Raw genomic sequence first — 19,887 nt, forward strand, 5'->3', positions numbered from 1 at the left:
GGTTGGTTGGCTTGTGTCTTGACACATCCAGAATACAGCCCACCTTCACAACACCTGATTTCAGATCAACATTTGCAACATTTTTTTATATTAGAGCCCTCTAGAAATGAAGTAACACCCCTATAGTTACCTGTACATTCATATATTTGCGAATATAAAAATGAAGCAAGGTTGTGGTTGGTTGGCTTGTACCTTGACACATCCAGAATACAGCCCACCTTCTGATTTCAGATCAACATTCGCAATAAAGTGACTTTCATCACTTGTGAGCGTTTGAATTTCTGCCAAATAGGAATCCTTAAATGTAATATTTTTGTAGTTGAGCATCAAAAAATTTTATATTCAATTTTTTTTTACATTAGAGCCCTCTAGAAATCAAGTAACACCCCTATAGTTACCTGTACATTCATATATTTGCTATTATAAAAATGAAGCAAGGTCGTGGTTGGTTGGCTTGTACATTGACACATTCAGAATACAGCCCACCTTCAAAACACCTTCTGATTTCAGATCAACATTTGCAATAAAGTGACTATTGTTAAAATTAAATTTTTTTTTACATTAGAGCCCTCTAGAAATGAAGTAACACCCCTATAGTTACCCGTACATTCATATATTTGTGAATATAAAAAAGGTTTTGGTTGGTTGGCTCGTACCTTGACACATCCAGAATAAAGCCCACCTTCTGATTTCAGATCAACATTTGCAATAAAGTGACTTTTGAGCATTTGGATTTCTGCCAAGTAGGAATCCTTAAATGTAATATTTTTGTAGTTGAGCATAGAAAATGTTTGCATTCAAAAAAATTTTTTAGCATTAGAGCCCTCAAGAAATGAAGTAACACCCCTATAGTTACCTGTACATTCATATATTTGCCAATATAAAAATGAGTTTTGAATCGATTTTATTCAACATATGTAAACATATACATTGTAAAATAAGACAAAGACTGAAAAGGTCCATCACGAGGAACGTTTGAGGTGAGCAGACTGCTGGCCTGTTGCTCCTAGAAGCAGACCAGCAGAACCGGAGAACCGATCTCTATTTGGAGGTGGCGATGGAGCACAAGTCCTCGACGGCATTTAAGATGCAGTCTCGCGCCGTAAAAAAGCTCTGGTCGTAGTCCAGCAGGTGGAAGCTAGCAGAGCGTTCTGCAAAGCCCGTCAGAATGCTTGTGGCCATTTTCCCGCCCACCGACGTGCAGACGGCCGTGAGCCGATCTCCGGCGATCTGCTGACTGATGCAGGAGCAAGACGCCAGAGCGCGTGCCAGCATCGTGCTGATCTCCACGCTGGCGACCTCAACCCTTTTTGTCAAAGACGCCGGAGTGGAATCCAGGCCCGTGTGCCCGTCATCGGGTGGATCCTGCTCCTCCAGGAAAACGCTGGCCGCATGTTCTACCACCTCTCTCACCAAGTGGACGGTGGAGCGCTGGAACTCGGAGAACAGCATTAACATCTTGCTCCTGCTGATGTTGAGCAGCTCGTTGAAGAGGTACTGCAGGAACTTAGACACATCTTCCTCTGCTGTGGGGCATGAGGCTGAGAGGAACATCTGGAGACCTTCTAGCGTGACCTTCGTGAGTGAAAAAGACAAATGGTGTGGGTGAGTGGATTGTATCGGAATATGAAGCGAGTGCACAAAACTATTTCCTCACCCTCCTCCCTAGCAGCTGTGAAAGTCGTGCCTCCTCATCAAGTTCCTCCCAGACTTCCTTCTCCATCAGGTTCAGGCACTGGAACCTTGCTCTGATCCAGGCCTGAACACAACAACCAATCATCTTCACGTGCCGGCAACTGTGCCAAGTATTCTAAACTTACCACTTCCAGGAGATTGACCATCCTGGCATCTGGCCTTGATTTCATTTCCTGGAACCTTTGGAAGAGAAGAACGTGGACTTCATTTAGTTAAACATCTCACCTCGTTATTGTGCACTACCAACATACGTGTTGCAAGCTAAACTTAGCATAGCAGCATGTTTAGCTATTTTTATAACTCAGAAACACCGTGTTAGCATAGTAGCCATTTTCATTAGTATAAACATGGACACTCAGCACTATCATGCTAGGTTTTACATGTAACATTAGCATAGTTTAGCCATTTTCATGAGTAGAAACGTATATAGTGTTATGTTCGGTGTTAGCATGTTAGCACTAGCATGCATCTTTAGCCACTTTCATTGATGTAAACACTTCGGTATATTAAGAGTTAGCATGTTAGCATTAGCATGCATCTTTAGCCACTTTCAGACTTCGTTATATATTAAGTGTTAGCATGTTACAACTAGCATGCATCTTTAGCCACTTTCATTGATATAAACATTTTGAAATATTAAGTGTTAGCGTGTTAGCACTAGCATGCTAACATTAGCATAGTGGCATTTTTTGCCATTTTCATTAATATATACATTGACGCTCAGCGATACCATGCTAGGCTTAGGCTAGCCATTTTCACTATAAATATTGACACATGAACATTTTAGCCATTTTCATGAGTATAAACTCTTTAAACACATTTATGTTAGGTGTTAGCATGTTGTCACAAGCATGGATTTCTCACCATTTAGTGTTATGTAAATGTTAGCATGGTAGTATTGTATCAATTTTCATTAAACACTGACAGTCGTTGCAACAATGCTAACATTAGCATAGTAACATTTTAGATGTTTTTATATATAGTATAAACGTATAGAAACTTAATATGTTAGGTGTTAGTATGTTAACGCTAGCATGCATTTTTAGCCATTTTCATTGTGTGAAGTGTGAGGTGTTAGCATGTTTGTGAGCCCGCCGTGGTGTAGTGTTTAGCGTTCTGGCCTTAGGAGTGGACGGCTCGGGTTCGAATCTCCATAAGTAAGCATCACCGGTATTCATCCGGAATATAAACAAACACACAAGTTGTTAGCATGTTAATGTAGCATGCATTTCTACCCGTTTGGTTAATGTAAACAATGCTAACATTAGCTTAGTAACATTTAGCCATTTTTCTAGAGTAGAAACGTATATAAACGTATATAAACGTGTTATCATGTGAGATGTTAGCATGTTACCGCTAGCATGCGTGTAGCATTTTTTTATTTACATTTTCATAAGAACATATGCATTATGCATACACGTAGCGCTATCATGCTATTCAATAATGCTTTGCAATCACGTGCTCTACTTTTTTTTCTACTTTAATGGTGTCTTGTACTAACTCTTGCCGGAAGCTTCTTTTAGCCAGGATCCACTGCTTCATGTGATCCACGCAGACATTCCTGGGAACTTGATCCCACTGCTTCATGAGTACAAACTGCCTCATCAGCATCTTCTGCGAACACAAAGATCGTTTATATGCTTCATCGAGAGTGAAGAGAGCAACATGAAAAGAGTGGCGAGCACACGACTCGCTCACCTCTGCCGAGTACAAGTGGGATTCTTCCACGGAGAAAGAGGATGGTAACATCTGCAGAATTTTCTCAAGCATTGCGTCAATCTCGTCATTGAACAGAGACCTGCGGGGGTGGGGGACAAAAACACGTAAGATGGGGGCTGTGGTTCATTCCTGTCAACATTTGCATTAGAAAATAGTATTTTAGTGGAGTGCTTTTTCATTTTATTTTGAAGGCTTGACTTTTCCACCTAAAGGATGTATTAACTCCGAGTGTTGTGGACAGAACCGGAAGCTGTGCTCCTCCGGAGAGGATTTGTGTTTATTTTCACAATAAAAAAGTTCAAATACCGTAAAGTCCACAAACGGGCGGTTGGGAGATGCTGTTCTCGCGAGCAAAGTTTGAAGTGTAACGCCATAAACCGCCACAAGATGGCGGCCTATATTCTTTGTTTTCTTGTATTCACGTGACGGCGACACTGCAAGTGCTAGTATCGATCCATTCAATTGTTTGTGAAAATATGGAAGAAAACTGAAAAATTCCACAGTGTTGACGCTTGTATGTAGCAATGTTATTGATATTTGGCTCAATTCACCTACCATTACTATGAAGCGTGATGAAAAATAAGATTATTACTGCCAAAAACACTTTTATTTTCTCTTTGTGACCACTAGGTGGCAGCGTTGGTATGGTTTATGGCGACCTTTTTCCTTTGTGACATTTTCCCTTTTTGAATAAAGTGTTTTGGTGCGGTTGATTGATGTATCAGACTGCTTATTCCTCCAAAAAATACTTCAATATGAGAATAATAACAATATGGATACTTCTGGAAGGAGCATTAGATAAATTAAGATGAATTAATTAAGATTAGCCTTAGTAAAACAACTACCATTTTACAATTGAATCAGGAATCTGCAAGCTGGCACGGCGTCATGAGGTTCTATCTACTTTATAAATGCGCTTGGTTTATGTAGCACACACGACACTCTAGAAAGTCCCTAATAATAAATACAAAGCTTGCTTTTGCGTCTAATCAATAACGTGAAGAGAATCCGTACCTGATCAACGACAAGCAGCCCATTCCGAAAAAGAATCGATGCGGATGAAGTCAAGACTTGTGCTCCGGCCGGATCCCGACTGCGCTTATGCTGGATCGCCGGTTGAAACGCAGCATAAGTTAGTTTGAAGATGTCTGTTACAAAGATGTCTTTCATGTCCTTTGAATTATTTGATGACTTGATGATCTCGCACTGAAAAATGTGCTGCTTTTAAAGACCAGTGACCTTGAGGTCACGAGTTTATATACGCTCATCATATACACTTTGGACCCAGGATTCTTTATAAAACTGGATTTAAAAAGTTCCATTTTTTGGGTACACATCATGCATCATTTCAAATATTTGGTTATGGGAGCACCACAGAGAACTGTACTCTTCCCTGTACTGTTTAGCCTGCCATGTACAGAAATACACGTGGGATGTATCAGGAATGAATAACCCGGATCAGGTGGTGCGGTACCCCACAGTGCTTGGTCCAATTCCGTCTCCAAGTCCTGTATATCTACATGACACGGGCCAACATGGCACTATGGGACAGGGACTATTGGGCTATGAAAAACTAAAGGAAACAAAGGTCACTTTGATATTTTGTAAAGCAAGAAGTTCTATATGTTAGCTTTGTGTTAGCCAGTAGGTATAAAGCATTATGAGTATGAACTTTGCTCTTTTTTTAACCAAAATTTATATATTTTTATATATTTTTTTAACCAAAATATTTTTTTTATAAACCAGATTTATCTCTTTGAGTTATTGTTTATATGTTATATAAATTGTTATCAAATTGTTTCAGAGTATAAACGTGTGTTTTGTGCTAACATTTATGCTTTCTGGAACAGATTAATTGGATTTACATTATTTCCTATGGGACAATGTGATTGGGTTAGCATCCGTCTCAGTTAAGAGTTTCTGAAAGGAATTAATGACGCTAACCAAGGTTCCACCGTAACTTTTTCTATACCAGAGGTATGCTGGAGCCTATCCCAGCCAGTTTTGGGCGAGAGTCGGGGTACACATACCGGAGATTCGAACCCCGGTCTTGCTGATTTTCCAGACTGTTTGGGCAACATGCTAACCCCTCGGCTCATTTTCCATTTTTCATATTTAATATTTCAACTCTATGCTACTAAAATGACATTATTTTAATGTCAAATAATATTACAACCTTATTCTGGTAAAATTACAACTTTTTCTTCTGACGTTCCACTTTCTTATACTATATGTAATAGTATTGCTATTTTTTTTCTTTATTAGTTTTCTTGTTAAATGATATTTATGGATATTTATTTACATATTTATGTGCCAGGGGGTCCAGGACACCCCAACAGTACACAACAAGAATCATCTTAGGACCGTTTGAAGGCACCTTCCAAAAGAACTCTGGTGGTTGTCCTAATTGTGTTCAGCTGTTGATCAATAAAGTTGCGAATTTGAATCAGCCATTTTGTTAATTCGGTACCTGATGAAGACAGACACGATATATCTGCCTCCATCCTTGTTTGTTTTGCTCTTCAAGAAGCACAAAGTGTAAGTTAAAGTCATGATATACGCTAATGAGTAGTATTGTTATGATATTATTTACATTTGATGACATATTTCTTAGTATTTTCTCTGTGTATTGGTGACTCATACATGCATGTGTAGCCTACCTGAGTCTACATTGTACACGTTGAGTGTATTGTTGTCGAGGGCAGAAGATGGTGTGCCCCTGAAACTCTCGCTATTTTGCGTATTTTGCACTGGAGGTGTCTCCATCGATGTGGTCCTGTACTTCATGCAACAAGGAGGACCTGCTTTCTTCACCAAGTATGTCGAGCGTGAACTAGCTTCAGTATCTCGTTAGCAGAGAGGATGTCCCAGGCTAGACCTCTGACATGCTAGCCCGGCCTGGGAAGGCCTCCATTTCCCTGCAGAAGAACTGGACGAGGTGTTCGGAGGTCGGGAAATCTGGACTTCGCTATTGAGAGCGCTGCTCCATGCATCCATGGATGGATGGGTGGGTGGGTGAATGGCTGGATGGATGGATGGTTGGGTGGGTGGATGGCTGGATGGCTTGATGGATGAATGGGTGGGTGGATGGATGGTTGGATGGGTGGGTGGTTGGATGGATGGATAGATGATGGATGGATGGATGGGTGGATGGATGGTTGGATGGATGGGTGGGTGGTTGGATGGATGGATGGATAGATGATGGATGGATGGACTTCAAGTTTTTGGAGTATTGTTTTTATTATTACACATGGTCAGGACTAAGAATGAAACACTGTAAAAGGTCCACACAATATAAGTATGCTGTCCGAGTCACCATGGAAACAACCTGAGAAGACAAGCAGAACAACAATCATGAAGGCAGGGAGACCCATCTCAGAAAATCCATCATCTCAGCAGCCATTAGATCTTCCACCAGTGAATGCTATTAGCATTGTTTTCATTGTTAATAGCAAGCACGATGGAGTTGACCGACCTGATTGGTCGCATGGCTTACCTAATTGGTCCATTGGTCCAAGTCCTGGTCCAATTAGGTCCAGGACATGCTGATGAGGGCAGGACCTTGGTCAGCATAATCGGACTTGGCAAACCTGCGTCTTCTTGTCTTAGCAGGTTCATCACAGCTCTAGAAGACAAAGCCTGATTGGTAAGTGACTTCCTGATACAAATCAAGGTTTCATCTTGAAGTTTCCGAGATGTTGGGATGAGGTCTTCACATATAATTTGTTGGCTGAGTGATGAATTTAGGAAGTCGTACCGGGCCACAGGTGACGTTCTGATTGGCACACACATGGAATTGGCAGTGCAGGTAGACGCCATGACCTTGACCGGAGAAGTGGAACATGTGGAAGGAGAAGTAGCTGGATGTTCCTTTTCCATTGACCTGCACCTTCACGAGGCGCTTGTTAGCAGAACATCTGCCCCCAAACAGAAACGTTATTCTGATAAGTTGATGTGGGACAAGAACTTTGCTGGCTTAGAGTCGGGCCACAGACCGGCTGCCATCTTGTCTCACCCGTCAGTGATCATGTTGTATCTCAGAGCTCCAGCGGGCGAAGACTTGGGGGTCGCCCAGCAGGAGTCAGTCACCAAGTTGACCAGGTTGTCATACAGACCGTAAACCATCAGCTCCACAAAGACCGTCTGGTTCATCTGGATTTCAGTGTCGGACGTTAGAGCATGTTTGTGGTCCGCATCATTGTAGGCGGTCATCTTGACGCTGTAGTTCCAAGACCCAGATACGATCTGCTGGCCCACGGAACTGCAGAAGACACGGATACAAGAACATAAACACTGTCAGATCCTACCAAAGACTTTGGATGCAATGTAACGGCCTCAAAGCTTTTGAAGGACTCACTTGGCTCTGATCTTGAAGGCCATGCTCTGGATGGCAGGTTGGCCGCTGAAGCAGGAGAAGTCCAAAGTTTCAAACTGATCAAAACGATCGATGACATCGCTGGTGGCACCTTCTATGGTGAAGTTGTTCTTATAAACCACGTGGCTCTTGTTGGCCTGCCAGGTCCGAGGGATTCAAACAGTGTTACTGTGTTTCTGAGAAGATGGCTTCATCCTGAGCACCGTCTTAATGAGTGAAAGTCAGCTAGAAGATCGGGGATACACACCGTCACCTCCACGCCGCAGGCGTTGCTCTGGTTGAATCGGAAGGTCACCATGTGCTCCGTGTCTCGGTCGCCTCTGCAGGAGTCGTCAAGGAGATGTACGTCAGAATAGTCGACATCTATTTCCTCCAGGAGGCAACCCAGCAGAGTCATTGAAGCAGAGTTTGGACTGCAGACCACCGGTTGACCTGAACAAACCAAGGACATTGATCGATCTGTTTGGTGGTCCTCACTGACCATGCTCCACTCGCTGCTCTTACCCAAGGAGTTGTTGGATCTGTAGTCGGAAACAAAAATGGCTCGACAGAAGCATCTGATGCCACCACCGAGACCTTCAGCACAGAACTCATGGTCCACGCACAGGGTGTCGTTACAGAAAGCCTGAGTGGTCACTGGAACTGTTTGTTTGCGTTATTATTATTATTATTATTATCTTCATGTATAGTTTGTGTATTTTATTAATAGTCAGGTCCGTAGTATCGACTAATCACGAGCGACTTGACTTATTAAGTTGATGAACATGTGACCTTACAGCAGTTGGCCGTTGACCTCCATGGCACCACATTGTGGTTCCTCAGACTGCAGGCTTTGGTGTAGGCCTCCAGAAACTGGCACATCAGACCATCCACATCGGGGTATCGGCACAGCGTGTTGTTGCAGGCCGCGATGTAGGCCTCGGGATCGATGTCGTCATGGCAGTCGCTGAAGTGCCATCCTCTCAGGAGTTCACAGCTGTTGGATGTAAAGATCAAGCTCGGGTGGAGGAGGAGCGCCCAGTCGTGTGTCTGCTCACCGGTCGTTGATGGCGGTGCAGTTGATGCTGCTGTCAGTCGTGTCGTTGAAGCGCATCTCGCAGCTGGGCGGAGACGAGAGGAATAGACGTTGGAGAGGGTTTCTCAGAAAAAGATCTGGTATGCAGGATATTTGCGTCCGTACGAGGCCTCACCCCTCAGAGCTGGAATCCGACGACTTCACGTCAGTTGAATCCATGCTAGCGTTGCTGCACCAACCGCCCAGGTTCTCAAGGAGGGCCATTGACTCATTTGATCCTAGACGGTTTCAAGCAGAGAACATCACTTGATGAAGTCCAAACTGACAAAGCAGGAGTAGCAAAACGATGTGACGAGAAACCTTTCGGCATCCACGGATGCGTGGTGTGGATTTGAACCGTGTATCCATCAAAGAAGATCAAGGTGGAGTAGTTGGAGTGGGACACGTTGGCGCTCACTCCAGTTTCATCCTTAAGAAAGTCCACGCCGTGATGCTCCTCGGGTGTACTGCTGAGGTTCAGCTTGGTGTCGTTGGCCTGCGTCACAGAAAGGACATCAGACGATGGATCATCTGCTCGACTCACTCGAGATCCTCTCGTCCAACTACTTTGGGAGTCCCGATTCAGGGTCTGCTTTCTTCCCATGCTGACATCATCCTTAACTCAACGGATCGTTCGAAGGTGGCCGACCCATGAGCTCTTCACTGGCTATGTGACAAAATGTTCATCAGGACTATCCTTCACTAAATACGTGGTGCTAAGTGAAGACCGTATCTGCTGGGTTCTGCGTTGGACCCTAAGTTGGTATAGATCCCGTTCAGAAGTGTGAGAAAGACCTTGTTGGAGCATCTGAACTACGACCCTGTCAATGAAGGAGTCCGCAGGAACCTCACCTCAACCCTCCCACCTTGTCCCAGGTGGATGTCAACATCTGGATCATCGAGATGAATGACGATGCGGTCCAAAAACATCACGTCTTTCCGACGGCGCTCCTGAAAGACGCCCACCACCCGGACGCCTGACTCCGACAACAGAGTGTAGGCACATCGATCGTCCACTGAGGTAGTGTTGCCATGGTGATCAATGACGGTGGACGCGGTCACGGTGCATACGGCCTCATTCACGCACCTAACAGAGATGGAGCGTGATGGAGCGTGAAGGTGCTAGCATCAGCAGGGGAGCATCGTGGTCTATCCTGGTTAAATAAAGGAAGTGTTTACATGTTGTTGTATTGAGGAATCGCCTTAAGGTTTGCTGTTCCGTTGCAGGACACGTGGGTGCCTTGGTGGTCGCAAGCCACCGTGTTGGGGAGGTAGAAGACGCCTGAAAAACAACTGGAATGTTACAAGGTAACACCTTCATGATGGCTGCCGAATTTGGACCGAGCATGTGAGCAACATTAGCCACGTTTACATGAGTATTTCTCTTTCCGAATGACCTTTCCGAAAACAATGGTATACATGGAAAAGGATAAAGGATAGTCCAATATCTGGTCTACTATAATCAAACAGAATAGTCAATGGGGCATGCCCAGTAAAACCTAAACATCAACATCACGTGATACCGACTTCCCGGAGTTTTTCTTCCACTTGTTGGAATAACTCCGTATTGCCGGTTTTTCCTTCGTCCAGTCTTGAATTTAGTTCAAAAACAAACTTTCCTTAGCAGTCCAGTGCCGATCGCTCGCCTCCATTTTTAAAACCGAAGAATGTCTCGAGCTGCGCGTTACGTCATATCTGGGCATGCGCTGAAAGAACGCACCCGGGATAAAGTTAACCAGGAAAAGATCAAATTCAATGTTGCTAATATTTTAGAATTAAACTCGGGAATTTTTTATATAGATATTTTCTTTTTTAATAGAAACTGGGGGCTGCGCGGTGGTCGTGTGGTTAGCGCGCAGACCTCACAGCTAGGAGACATGGTTTATTGCACAGGTTATTGCATGTTTTATTGCATGGTTTATTGCAAGTTTTTTTGCATGATTTATTGCATGGTTTATTGCAAGTTTTTTTGCATGATTTATTGCATGGTTTATTGCACGGGTTATTGCATGGTTTATTGCAAGTTTTTTTGCATGATTTATTGCATGGTTTATTGCACGGGTCATTGCATGGTTTATTGCAAGTTTTTTTGCATGATTTATTGCATGGTTTATTGCACGGGTTATTGCATGGTTTATTGCAAGTTTTTTTGCATGATTTATTGCATGGTTTATTGCACGGGTCATTGCATGGTTTATTGCACGGGTTATTGCATGGTAATTGTACAGGATTTTTGGAGCAGTTTTTTAAAGAAACATATTTCAATGATAAGACCCGAGTTCAATTCCATCCTCGGCCATCTCTGTGTGGAGTTTGCATGTTCTCCCCGTGCATGCGTGGGTTTTCTCCGGGTACTCCGGTTTCCTCCCACATTCCAAAAACACGCTAGGTTAATTAGCGACTCCAAATTGTCCATAGGTATGAATGTGAGTGTGAATGGTTGTTTGTCTATATGTGCCCTGTGATTGGCTGGCCACCAGTCCAGGGCAATTGGAATATTTGGGTCCATGTATACGTGGCTATTGATCGGGATTGGTTGATATTAGTATCGGTAACGGAGACAATACCAGTATGTAAGAAGCCAATAACCAGTATGTCCAGTATGAGTACTTTATGGCCGTGCTTTCACTAACCCGAGTGTCTGCAGCCGCTGATGTCCTTGAAGATATCCCGTGATTGCGTAATATCCCAGACGGCCACTTCTTTCCCGTCGACCATGGCAGTGGCTTTAGAGTCCTGCAGGAATCAAACCGCTGAGCATGGTAGCCACACCATGAAGCCAAAGGAGCCCCGCCCGCCCATGTACTCACCGAGTCTATGTCTCGATGGATCCTGAAGCGTGCAACTTGCTGTTCCCCAAACGTCCGAAAGAGGATATTGAACTGACGGATGAGAGTAAACGATTTATCCGATTTGGCTCCAGAAACTTCCGGGATGTTGACAAACCGGAAGTGTACTCACAATCGGCGTCCCGTCTTGTCTTATCCTCATTCTTGTGTAGCACGTGGACGTCCCGGTGAGTTGCGGCAGCGCCAGATGAGCGGGGGAGTCGGGGGGTTCCCTTAAGAGGTTACCGATGTCCACCGGCCCCTGGTTGCCTTGTCGCAGGCGTGCAACAACACAGTCGTTGTCGGCCGTCTGGCCGTAGTAACCTTTGAAACAAGCTGCCGTTGTGCCGTTTGTGACGTTCACCTGTTCAAGCCAATGAGTATGTCAATGTCGGCGTAAATGTCGGCGTTACTACGGTGACGCTCTAAAAACGGTGGTCCCCAACCTTTCTGAATCCACTTCCTGTCCTGTGATTTATTTATATCTTCTTTTCTCTGATAAAATAGGAGTGTAAAGGTGACTATAGGGGTGTTATTCTATGTCTAGAGGGCTCTAATAATGTTAAACACTATATGTATTACAATATTTTCTACGTTCTTACTACAATATTTCGATTTAGTACAGTTGCCATGGTGCTCACAGTTCAGATCCAGGAAGTGAATTGGAGGATTAATTAGCGGATGCTAATTATTAGCTATGTTTTGATCTGAGTCACGTCTCGCTGGGAACACGGAGTGTAGGTTTGATTGCAAGGTTTATATCCCACGGACTGACGGTTGGGGGTCCCCGTTCCAGAAGCAAGCCGCCATTTTGCTTACATATATATTGATGTAGAGTTCTCCATAATAGCGAATGGGACATCTCGTAATGGACTGTTTGACACTGAATGCAGCACGTCGGCCTGTCCAAGCGGAGACAAAGACGAAACATGTTAGTGAGGTTGCTGGGCCCAACAGGAGCCATGTTGTGCATTAACGTTAGCAAAACACTATTATCGCTAGCTAATCTGTGAGGAGAAAGGTGTGTTCTTACCTGGGAGCTGACTGAGTGCAGCCACAAAGACCAGCAGGAGGCGCATGTTGGTGACCAAGACCTGCAAGACATTTGACACACTTGACCTTCATGTGGTCCCGATTTGACCTTTCACCTTTTTTGACACCAAGTAGTGAATAATGTAAACAACAAAGATGTCTGCTTGACGCTGCTATCATGTTGCTTCTAGTGCAGGAGTGTCCAAACCCTTTTGGCTACTTTGATAGCCTCACAGCTAGGAGACCCGAGTTCAATTCCACCCTCTGTGTGGAATTTGCATGTTCTCCCCGTGCATGCGTGGGTTTTCTCCGGGTACTCCGGTTTCCTCCCACATTCCAAAAACATGCTAGGCTAATTGGCCACTCCAAATTGTCCATAGGTATGAATGTGAGTGTGAATGGTTGTTTGACTATATGTGCCCTGTGATTGGCTGGCCGCCTCTCGCCCGAAGACAGCTGGGATAGGCTCCAGCACCCCGCGCAAAACCTTCTTATCAGATGTATTATTTTGCTTGAAATTTGAAAGCTGGACAAAAGTGTATGTTATGAAGTTTGGGGCTCCAGTGGACGCTAAGACGATCGTGTAAAACCAATTCCAGGGACCCAGAGGTGGTTGATGAAATGTTGGGCCCCAAAAAGTCCATTTGGAAGGAAGTTGGAAGGAAAGTGGCCCCTACCTCGGCATTGTTGGCATTGTTGACATTTAAGGTCCCCGTACTTATCCACGCTGGTTGGACTGCATTCCGCCCGTCTTCCAATTATGACATCGTCAAAATATAATTAGTAGGTGTGCAACGGTATTCCATGATTGCAGGTTTGCACCGAGCCTGTTGGAACCGGTCGGTTCCTTTTTGTCATGTAACTGCATACCAAAATAATAGCAACAAATAATAAACAGGATGTGGTGTATCATTTTATCTAGGATGGCTGCCGTTGGCCGAGGGGGACCGTTAGGACCATCCCAAGCCCCCCGCCCCCTCGACTGCCAGGGGCCCGAAATAGGTAATTATTGAAAATAATAATGATAATTTAATAGTAATAATAAAAATAATTTTCATTATTGAAAATAATGACCTATTTGGGCAACGTGAATTTATTTTCACGGGGCCCAGAATTCCTGGTATTTCACCAAAGTATATATATTTTTAAATTTTAATAATTTTTAACTTAATTCTCTGAAAATTACGACTGATTTTTATTCTTTTTGTGTGTTTTTTTTTTTCATTTTCTAACTACCGTATGTATTTATATGTATCTTTATATGTATATGTATTGTAAATAATATATGTATCGGCTGGCTGAAAGACAGCTGGGATAGGCTCCAGCATACCTTAGGATAGGCATATACGATGGATATTTCATGTTTCATCTCATATACATTATCGTTTCTTCATTATGTTTTTTTTTTATTTATTATGTAATTATTGTTTGTCATAATACATGGTCAGGCAAAATGATCTGACACGTTTGTAGGTTAAATAAAAGGCAAATAAAGTAAAGTAACAAAAAATTATTTATATTTTCAAAAAGTACATATGCCATTTATTTTTGGTTTCTTATTCAGTTGCTGCCATGAACCCGTGAGCATGGCGCTATCATTGTGGAAACGTTTATGAAAACAAACCAATCTGTAACTGCGACACAACGAGCGTTCCGTTTGTGCTTCAATCTCGGTCGACATGATCCCGTAGCAGCTGGAAACGCCATCTGGGTATTGGTTACCAACTTCAGAGATACCGGAGCCGCATTGAAACCAAAATCAACCGGCCGACCTCGCACCGCCACAACTGATTTTTGTCATTTTTGTAGTGTACTTTTCGAAAATAAACACTTTTTTGTTACTTTACTTTATTTGCCTTTTATTTAACCTACAAGTGTCAGATCATTTTTCCTGACCCTGTATTATATGTATTATCATAAATTATTTGTTATATTTTATTAGAATACAACCTTTTTCTTCTAATATTTTGACTTTATTTTCATAAAATGACTTTTTTTTTAATTCAACTTTCTTCTTGCTAAGGATGTTGGACCGTTCTATGACTCCTGATCGGCATTGGTTCATCCGTGAGAATAATGGAGCATCAACACGAACGCTTCCCTTCTACATCAACTTGAGGCGTACGAAAACAAAGGAGGTGAGATCTCCACTTACCGTCTCTCAGCTGGATGTTGCCTTCAACGAGTCCAGATCATCTCTGGGCTCGGCGTCACTGTCTGTCTGCTGTCATCTTCCTGCCGCATCGCCTCACCATTCCTCAAATATCTCAAGAACTTGAGAAGTTCATGAACGGTTTCAGCTGGTTGAGTCAGTTCTGTTGTTACACCATGAGCCAAACTGGGGGGGGGGGGGAGACTACGAGTCCTTCCTGAGTGTCTTGGTGACTTTGGCGAAGTTGGCACTTCCTTTCAACGTGGATGAACACGCAGCTTTCTTTTTTCTGTGTGTTGACGTCGCCGCCATATTGGATGTGTCAAAAGATGGCGACACCAACTTGTTTAGAGTCCAAACAAGATCCCACCGGATTACCTGACCAGCCTGAATCTAACCCGGACCAGAAGAAAAAGCCAAGTTTTAGTTACCAACACAAAAAGTTTATTATCAGTGGTAAAGTCCGGAGGAGCCGACCACAGAGATGCCGAGTCATGCTCCAAGTTCATCGCCAGGAGGAATCCGAAGATATTTACAATGGCGCTCTAAGCCCCGCCCTTTCAGCGCCGCGTCATTATTTGGCAGGCTTGGCGTCGCCGGGGTTGTCGCCGGTGTCGAGGCTCTTGAGCAGGCGGAAGAGTCCGGCCGCCTCGCGTATGCGACTGAACTCGATGCAGAAGGCCTGGACCTCGATGAACAGGTCCTGAACGTTGATGATCTTGTTCCTGATCAGGGACTGCAGGAAGACGCACACCAGGCGCACCAGGCGGTTCTTGGGAGGGTGGAGGAGCAACAACAGTGAGGTCACACACGCTCAGATCCGTTCTGACCTTCAACCCCCCCCCCCCCCCCCCCCCCAGCATCAGGATGCTAACCTGCATGTACTTGTCCTTAATCTGCTCACAGGTGGAGATGCAGTTGGAGATGTACAGGTGGATGAACTCTGGGGGCAGGTCCACCGCCGTGGTCAGGCTTGGGGGGGAGGGAGGGGGGACAAGGTCATGTGACCATATACACAGTTATACTTAAAGCATAAATGATGGCCATTGGAAGAGATGATTTCAGTGTTAATACGCCTTAGAGCACGGGTGTCCAAAGTGTGGCAACGGGCCACGTTCTTAAAAATGGATTTTAACTAAAATGGATTTAAAAAAACGGCAAATAAAGTCCTATTTTATGAGAGAAATGTCATCTAAAAAAAGTCAGAATTTTACAAAAATAAAATCATAATATGTGGAAAAATAACAATTTTAGTAGTACAATATTTAAATATTACATTTGTTATTTTTTTCTTAAGTTGTATTTGTATATTGTTGTATATTACAAGACATTAAAAATTAGTAATTTGGGTGAAATTATGTCACGGAAAAAGTTAAAATCTTATGAGATCTTATGAGTATTATGTATTATTAAAGTCACAATTACCAGACCAAAATTATATGAACAAAGTTGAAATAATTGGAATATTTTTGTAAAAAAAAGTTGTAATTTTACAAGAATTAAGTCAAAATATTTAGAGAAAAAAAAAATGTGAGGGAAAACTAATTTCAGTAGAATTCAAATATAAATATGACAAAAAAAATTTCCACAATAGTCACACTATTATGAGAAAAAACTAAATAAAAGTAATAATTTGGGGGAAATTACTTTAAGGGAAAAAGTGATAAAATTATGAGAATACAGTCATAATATTATGAAAATAAAATGCAAGAAAGAAAGTGGAATTATCTGTAAAAATACATTTTTTAAATGTGAAAATAGAGGAAAACGAAAGTTCCCGTTAATGAAAGGCTTTTTCAGCCAAAGCTGTGATGCCAAGCGGCCCCTTGCTTCCTGTCACTTTTCAGTATGCGGCCCCACACTTTGACCTCCCCTACCATGACATTAAACAATGGATACCCAGCGCTTTAGGGGAAGGAAAATGACACGAGAGAGACGAAGATCAGAACAAGATGGCGGCCTACCGGTTGACGACCTCCATGGAGTGCAGCGACATGTCCATGTTGACGAGCACGGAGAAGTACTCGGTGATCTGGCTGCTCTGCATCAGCTTGAGGAGCATCTCGATGGCCACCAGGGGGTTGTTCTCCACCAGGTCGGGCAGCTTGGACGGGGACAGCCCGATGTGGTACACCAACTTGGGGTCCTTCTCCAGCTCGGCCAGCAGCTAGAGGGCGGCAGAGAGGAGACGAGTCATTCGGCGTTTTGGGACGGGGGCGGGTCATGCTCACCTGCGACTGCTGCTGTGCCGAGAGCGGACTCTTGAAGGCCTTGGACATGATGCGTTTGATCTCCACGCCCGTGCTGTTCTTCACACACATGGAGCGGTCCCACTGGACGGCGTGGTCCGGTTCGGTGGGGTTGAGCCACGCCAGCTCGTCCTCGCACGCGTGGAGAGGCGGCGGAGGGCGGATGAACTCGGGGCGAAAGTGACCTGCGGGTTACGACACGCTTGAGGACGTCACGTGGTCCACCAAGTGCACCACTAAGTACACACTTAGTACACAGCACGCTTACTGTACTGAAGTGTACTATGTACTCACTCTCCAATGGTGGGCGGGGCCCCGTCACCAGCGACTCGATGATCTGATTGGCCACCGAGCTGTCAAAGCCGGAGTTGGACGAGTCCGGGTCGGGATCGTTGAGGATGCTGGGGAAGCCGGCTTTGCTCTGGGTGGGCAACTCGGACTGGCGCTCTGCAGGAGCAGAAACACGGCAGGCGAACGCCGCGTTCAGGCACAGGCGAACGCCGCGTTCAGGCACAGGCGAACGCCGCGTTCAGGCACAGGCGAACGCCGCGTTCAGGCACAGGCGAACGCCGCGTTCAGGCACAGGCGAACGCCGCGTTCAGGCACAGGCGAACGCCGCGTTCAGGCACAGGCGAACGCCGCGTTCAGGCACAGGCGAACGCCGCGTTCAGGCACAGGCGAACGCCGCGTTCAGGCACAGGCGAACGCCGCGTTCAGGCACAGGCGAACGCCGCGTTCAGGCACAGGCGAACGCCGCGTTCAGGCACAGGCGAACGCCGCGTTCAGGCACAGGCGAACGCCGCGTTCAGGCACAGGCGAACGCCGCGTTCAGGCACAGGCGAACGCCGCGTTCAGGCACAGGCGAACGCCGCGTTCAGGCACAGGCGAACGCCGCGTTCAGGCACAGGCGAACGCCGCGTTCAGGCACAGGCGAACGCCGCGTTCAGGCACAGGCGAACGCCGCGTTCAGGCCAGGCGAACGCCGCGTTCAGGCCAGGCGAACGCCGCGTTCAGGCCAGGCGAACGCCGCGTTCAGGCCAGGCGAACGCCGCGTTCAGGCCAGGCGAACGCCGCGTTCAGGCCAGGCGAACGCCGCGTTCAGGCCAGGCGCGTTCAGGCGCGTTCAGGCCAGGCGCGTTCAGGCGCGTTCAGGCCAGGCGCGTTCAGGCGCGTTCAGGCCAGGCGAACGCCGCGTTCAGGCCAGGCGAACGCCGCGTTCAGGCCAGGCGAACGCCGCGTTCAGGCCAGGCGAACGCCGCGTTCAGGCCAGGCGAACGCCGCGTTCAGGCCAGGCGCGTTCAGGCGCGTTCAGGCCAGGCGAACGCCGCGTTCAGGCCAGGCGAACGCCGCGTTCAGGCCAGGCGAACGCCGCGTTCAGGCCAGGCGAACGCCGCGTTCAGGCCAGGCGAACGCCGCGTTCAGGCCAGGCGAACGCCGCGTTCAGGCCAGGCGAACGCCGCGTTCAGGCCAGGCGAACGCCGCGTTCAGGTCAGGCGAACGCCGCGTTCAGGTCAGGCGAACGCCACGTTCAGGCGAATGCCACGTTCAGGCGAACACCATGATCAGGCGGTTGGCGGAGAGAGAGAGAGAGAGAGACCTGCGAGGGCGAGCTGCAGCCCGCTGATGTCGATGGACTGCGGCATGCTGCTGATGTCCATGCAGGACACTTGGCGAGGCGTCTTCTTGAAGAGGTCTCTGGCCGGCGCCAACATCAGCTGGGACAGGAAGAACTTCTCGGGTAGGGTGATGGGCGGCAGGAAGCCTGGTCACATGACACAAACAAACAAACGTCTTCTTGGAGCCACTTGATTAGGTACACTAATGTGTAGGCTTTGGATTAGGACTGATAGAGGTTAGCATCATTTTAGCATCTTCATATTTTTTTCCTCCTTATATGTTCATACCTTATCACTCCTTAAATTTCCAGGAATTCCATATTACCGTAATGATCCTTATGTTTCCCGTACTTCATGTTTATTTTTTATCCAAACTAGCTTTTAACTGTTGAAATGGAGGCAAAAGCCGAGTCGTGCATGACGAGCACGCTTCGGTTTGAATTAAAGACAATGAAAGCGGTTTCCCCGTGCACGCGCACCGACCTGAGAGCACCTTCTCGTGCTCGTGCCCGGCGGGCGCGGGGTTGAGCAGGTGCGCGAACACGGCGGCGAAGGGGTTGGCGGCCAGCGGCTCGGTGCGGTACATCTCCCACAGCAGGTAGAGAGCCGTCAGCCGCTGCGGGGAGCTGGGCAGCAGGTCGGGCTGCTGCAGGAGCATGACCAGCGCCGAGCCCACGCGGAAGTGCTCCGCCTTGCCGAAGTAGTGGTGGAAGTGCGTGGAGAGGGTCTCGAAGGTGTTGGTGCAAGCCTCCTCCGAGATAATGCTCAGCAGGTTGGACAGCTCCTTGGGGGCGAGGGTCATGGTGGAGCCCGGAGAAGATCACTTAGCGGAGATCCTTCATGTTTGTTGTGGCGTCTGTAAAAGTCTGCAAGGAAAGCGAAGGGCAGCCAGCTAGCAAGCTAGCTAGCTAGCTATGCGTTAGCTTAGCACCGCTAACCAACAGAAAACAGCGGCGCCATAGTGAAGTAAAAGTGTCGTTGTCAGGGTTCCACTCCGGGGCTTTTTTAGACCCTTAAAGTTCCATAAACACCAACTAGTCCGGGTTATTTGGCGCGGTTTTTCGAAAAGAAAACCCCAACACAGCCGGGGAGCTTGTAGGTTTTAAATCACGATTTGACTGTTTCCGGTGAAGTGCATCATGGGACATATAGTTCAGCGTTTTGACA

The 19,887-nt window shown here is 46.0% G+C and overlaps 3 protein-coding genes and 1 long non-coding RNA gene across 6 annotated transcripts; 1 reads left to right on the top strand and 3 right to left on the bottom strand.

The window, feature by feature from the left end:
- Nucleotides 1-882: 882 nt before the first annotated feature.
- LOC131136060 (uncharacterized) lies at nucleotides 883-4,564 on the bottom strand. Its single transcript, XM_058082546.1, has 6 exons — nucleotides 4,429-4,564; nucleotides 3,394-3,493; nucleotides 3,197-3,309; nucleotides 1,821-1,875; nucleotides 1,658-1,759; nucleotides 883-1,575 (listed from the first exon to the last, which is right to left on the bottom strand). Exons 1-6 carry the CDS (start codon nucleotides 4,449-4,451, stop codon nucleotides 1,042-1,044), a joined length of 927 nt encoding a protein of 308 aa, XP_057938529.1. The 5' UTR covers nucleotides 4,452-4,564; the 3' UTR covers nucleotides 883-1,041.
- Nucleotides 4,565-5,820: 1,256 nt separating this feature from the next.
- Nucleotides 5,821-16,229, top strand: LOC131135465 (uncharacterized). 2 transcript variants are annotated; one of them, XR_009131598.1, is made up of 6 exons: nucleotides 5,821-5,952; nucleotides 7,024-7,060; nucleotides 10,071-10,151; nucleotides 13,626-13,705; nucleotides 14,727-14,841; nucleotides 15,762-16,229. It is a non-coding gene; the product is annotated as an uncharacterized LOC131135465 (long non-coding RNA). The 2 variants fall into 2 exon arrangements; XR_009131597.1 differs by having other exon boundaries at nucleotides 5,831-5,952; nucleotides 7,027-7,060.
- Nucleotides 6,639-15,124, bottom strand: LOC131135460 (uncharacterized). Of its 2 annotated transcripts, XM_058081321.1 has the most exons (19): nucleotides 14,859-15,124; nucleotides 12,705-12,765; nucleotides 12,491-12,573; nucleotides 11,805-12,035; nucleotides 11,654-11,725; nucleotides 11,477-11,579; nucleotides 10,023-10,125; nucleotides 9,696-9,930; nucleotides 9,165-9,339; nucleotides 8,980-9,082; nucleotides 8,827-8,889; nucleotides 8,566-8,765; nucleotides 8,294-8,431; nucleotides 8,037-8,221; nucleotides 7,772-7,926; nucleotides 7,430-7,675; nucleotides 7,172-7,331; nucleotides 6,911-7,039; nucleotides 6,639-6,742 (listed from the first exon to the last, which is right to left on the bottom strand). In XM_058081321.1, the coding sequence occupies exons 2-18, from the start codon at nucleotides 12,748-12,750 to the stop codon at nucleotides 6,944-6,946; spliced, it is 2,394 nt and encodes a 797-aa protein (XP_057937304.1). In that variant the 5' UTR covers nucleotides 12,751-12,765; nucleotides 14,859-15,124; the 3' UTR covers nucleotides 6,639-6,742; nucleotides 6,911-6,943. The 2 variants fall into 2 exon arrangements, with proteins under 2 accessions (XP_057937304.1, XP_057937303.1); XM_058081320.1 differs by having other exon boundaries at nucleotides 8,037-8,431.
- cnot11 (CCR4-NOT transcription complex, subunit 11) lies at nucleotides 15,277-19,855 on the bottom strand. The gene is made up of 7 exons (XM_058081327.1): nucleotides 19,204-19,855; nucleotides 18,702-18,866; nucleotides 17,399-17,551; nucleotides 17,087-17,289; nucleotides 16,820-17,022; nucleotides 15,731-15,827; nucleotides 15,277-15,627 (listed from the first exon to the last, which is right to left on the bottom strand). The coding sequence occupies exons 1-7, from the start codon at nucleotides 19,520-19,522 to the stop codon at nucleotides 15,430-15,432; spliced, it is 1,338 nt and encodes a 445-aa protein (XP_057937310.1). The 5' UTR covers nucleotides 19,523-19,855; the 3' UTR covers nucleotides 15,277-15,429.
- Nucleotides 19,856-19,887: the final 32 nt, after the last annotated feature.

Source organism: Doryrhamphus excisus, chromosome 9 (assembly GCF_030265055.1).
Source record: "Doryrhamphus excisus isolate RoL2022-K1 chromosome 9, RoL_Dexc_1.0, whole genome shotgun sequence".
NCBI lineage: Eukaryota > Metazoa > Chordata > Actinopteri > Syngnathiformes > Syngnathidae > Doryrhamphus > Doryrhamphus excisus.